General features: G+C 43.1%; 1 protein-coding gene and 1 pseudogene across 3 annotated transcripts; both read right to left on the minus strand.

Annotated features, from left to right (window-relative positions):
* LOC147004532 (transcription factor BTF3-like) lies at positions 1-486 on the minus strand. 3 transcript variants are annotated; one of them, XM_085837579.1, is made up of 2 exons: positions 105-483; positions 1-47 (listed from the first exon to the last, which is right to left on the minus strand). In XM_085837579.1, exons 1-2 carry the CDS (start codon positions 472-474, stop codon positions 1-3), a joined length of 417 nt encoding a protein of 138 aa, XP_085693705.1. In that variant the 5' UTR covers positions 475-483. The 3 variants fall into 3 exon arrangements, with proteins under 3 accessions (XP_085693705.1, XP_085693703.1, XP_085693704.1); XM_085837577.1 differs by having other exon boundaries at positions 1-306; positions 415-474; XM_085837578.1 differs by having other exon boundaries at positions 1-486.
* A 1,455-nt stretch (positions 487-1,941) lies between these two features.
* On the minus strand, positions 1,942-2,621 carry LOC147004533 (TGF-beta-activated kinase 1 and MAP3K7-binding protein 2 pseudogene; annotated as a pseudogene).
* Positions 2,622-2,901: the final 280 nt, after the last annotated feature.

The raw sequence follows: 2,901 nt of genomic DNA on the forward strand, positions 1-2,901 counted from the left end.
TCAGTTTGCCTCATTCTTAGAAGCCTCATCAAAACTCTCCACCAGATCAGGAACTCCATCATCATCATCCTCTCCAGTAACAAGTGGCACTTTTCCATCCACAGATTGTTTGGGCAGAGCTTCAGCCAGTCTCCTTAAACTAGTCAGACTGTCTGCACCGAGCTGGTTGAGGATGCTGGGAAGCATTTCTGTTAGCTGCTTTGTCTCAGCGTGGCCTGTAATGGTGAAGGTGTTTGCTGCCAGAGATGCCTGAACTTTAGGGTTGTGAAAATGGATCACAGTTCCTTGGTTTGTAAACATGTTCACCTCTTCAATACCAGAGATATTGTTTACCCCTAACTTCTTTAAGGAGAACTGCAGTTTTTTATCATCTGCTGTGGCTGTTATGTGAACCACCTTCTTCCTTCTTCGAGCAGTTCCTTTCCCACCAAGGCGCACTTGTGCCTGCAGTTTGGCGAGTTTCTCCTGGTTCATGATCCTTTCTTTAATCTTGTTGGAGTGGAAATGGTGCCATGTGGGGAACTAAGGTTCACGCTCAGGGGGTCACAGGCAGACCAGCTGAGAGAAGGTGCACACACGTGGGGACACAAGATGGCAGCTAGAGGGAGGCCGGAAGTTACGCCTTCATAATTCTTTTAAAGTGCATACTGTTATTTTTTCTTGATGTTATTTAGTTATATACATTCTTGTTCACATGAATATTTATTTTCCTTGCAAAAGTATATCATCAAAATAAAGAGATGTCTGAGGTTGCTTCAGTGTTCAAGTCTGCTTGTTTTCTTTTTTCTAGCTTTTGTTCAGTTATCATAAAGATGACTATGTTTTATAAATATCCATGACCGTCCCAACAGTAAGGCAGCTACACTTCTTCCTGGGAAGAAGATACTGTGGGAACAGCTGCTGAGGCGGCTTCTCAAACTGCACTTTCCCCACAGGAGCCTCCCATGGAGTTCTATGGGATACCACACAGATGGGGTAAGATGGAAGTGGGTTTATATACATTTTGCTTTAAGCTGCCAGAGAAGACAAAGATGATATGTTTGGTCACCCACAGCTCAAGTCAGTGGACAGCATGACCGTCACCATCTGACATGCCTGCCGTGCCTCACATGCAGCAGCTGCATGTCTTCTCATAGCACTGGCACCAAAAGACAATTGACAGGAGGAGGAGGAAGGAGAGAGGGGAGTTATATCATGCATAGTTTCATTTCATTTATGCTTTCTACCTTACGGCATTGCTTTTCTCAGGTAAGGATTAAAAAGGAACATGGCCGTGCTTACTAAAACGGAAAAAGGACATTAGTTAACAAAAGTCTATTACACTATATGTATAAAAATATAAGAAGATAATGGAAAAACCAAAGCAGATGTGACAGATCTGTACATTAGGAAAGACTTGCTGAGTGCACTACTGATTGTACAGACACATGGCTTTCCTTTTATCTCAGACCTAGATACTGGCTTCATGTCCTCAGAGAAGACAGAGGATAAGGCCAAAAGTACCCCAGATTTGTGACATTTCCCACATCTACTGGCACTATGTGGCAGCAGAGTTTTGAGTCAAGCCTTGTTCTTTCTCTTTGTGTATGTAGTGTTTCACCAAAAGCTTTAAAAACACCCAAAAAATGTTCATCCTGTTCCTTCCTCCCATCAAGATCAGTGGTGATAAGAAGAGAGAAGTCCTGGGAACACCTAGGCATTGAAATGGTGACACTGGACATGGACAGACAGCAGGCAGCCCTGTCTCTCAGGTCACTTTTCAGGTGATGAGTGTCACTGCCCATGACATTAGACTGAGGTATCTTTAGCTCTGTGGGCTGACACCACTGTCTCATCACACTTTCAACTGGAATAACTACTATGTGGCAGTGAAACTTTCCCTATGAAAGGCAATGTTCTTGAAATTTAGATATGGTTTCAGAGGAAGATGGGGCCTTTGGCTCAGAAATGTTGAGGCATCTCACACTGTTCACAGTGGGTTAAGACTGGATGATTCAGAAACAGACAGGCAGTCAATTCCCCTGAGTACCCTCCTTATCCTCTGTGTCTTGGATCTTTGGTGCTTTGATGGTGAACCTTGGATCTTTGGGTTTTGGTGGCACAGGGCCTACAAATCCAATACTGTCATAAAAGTTATTAATAGTGCTGGGGTTAAAATGTGGTCCTTGGGCTTGGAAAAAATCAATTTCTTTGGTTAAGCAGTCAATGTCAATCTGGAGTTGTCCATTACAACTTCTCAACTGGTGCATTTCTTTGAGTGAAGGTATTTGGGACAGGGAATTTGATCTCTTCAGGTACCTTTGAGTTACATTATTTTCCATCTCATTGACCTCAGATTTGAGTTTATTCAGCTTTTTCTTCTGCATCTCATGCTCTCTTTGAAGCTGTTCCATCCTGGCCTTCTGGTGCACCAACAGGGCTCCTGTGTAGGCAGCATCATCAGATCCCATACTCAGTTTCTGGGCTTTGCTTATTCTTTCCACATGTGCTGAAGGAGGGTCCTTGAGGTGCTGAATGTTTTCTGTTTCTACATAATGGTCAGGATGATTTAGAAGATGTATAGGTTCAAAGGTGGGAGAGAACACCCATGGGTAAGTGTATGCCTGTGTATCTGTATGCATTTTAGGTGTGTGTGTGTGTGTGTGTGTGTGTGTGTGTGTGTGTGTGTGTGTGTGTGTGTTCATCTAATGATTAAGAAGCAGAGAAAGGAGAACCAGGGGCAATTTATTGTCTGTCAGATCATGCTCACAGTGATTTACTTGGCCCAACTAAGCGGTACTTCTAGAAGTTTCCATTAACCCCCATTCTTTTTTTTTATTTTTTTTTTATTACGTATTTTCCTCAACTACATTTCCAATGCTATCCCAAAAGTCCCCCTACCCTCCCTCCCACTTCTCTACA

Source organism: Mus caroli, unplaced genomic scaffold (assembly GCF_978045245.1).
Source record: "Mus caroli unplaced genomic scaffold, Mus_caroli_1 scaffold_5, whole genome shotgun sequence".
In the NCBI taxonomy this organism is placed as follows: domain Eukaryota; kingdom Metazoa; phylum Chordata; class Mammalia; order Rodentia; family Muridae; genus Mus; species Mus caroli.

What these genes read in the sequence shown, in the direction of transcription:
- LOC147004532 (XM_085837578.1), bottom strand. Translation starts at nt 474, where the DNA reads ATGAACCAGGAGAAACTCGCCAAACTGCAGGCACAAGTGCGCCTTGGT.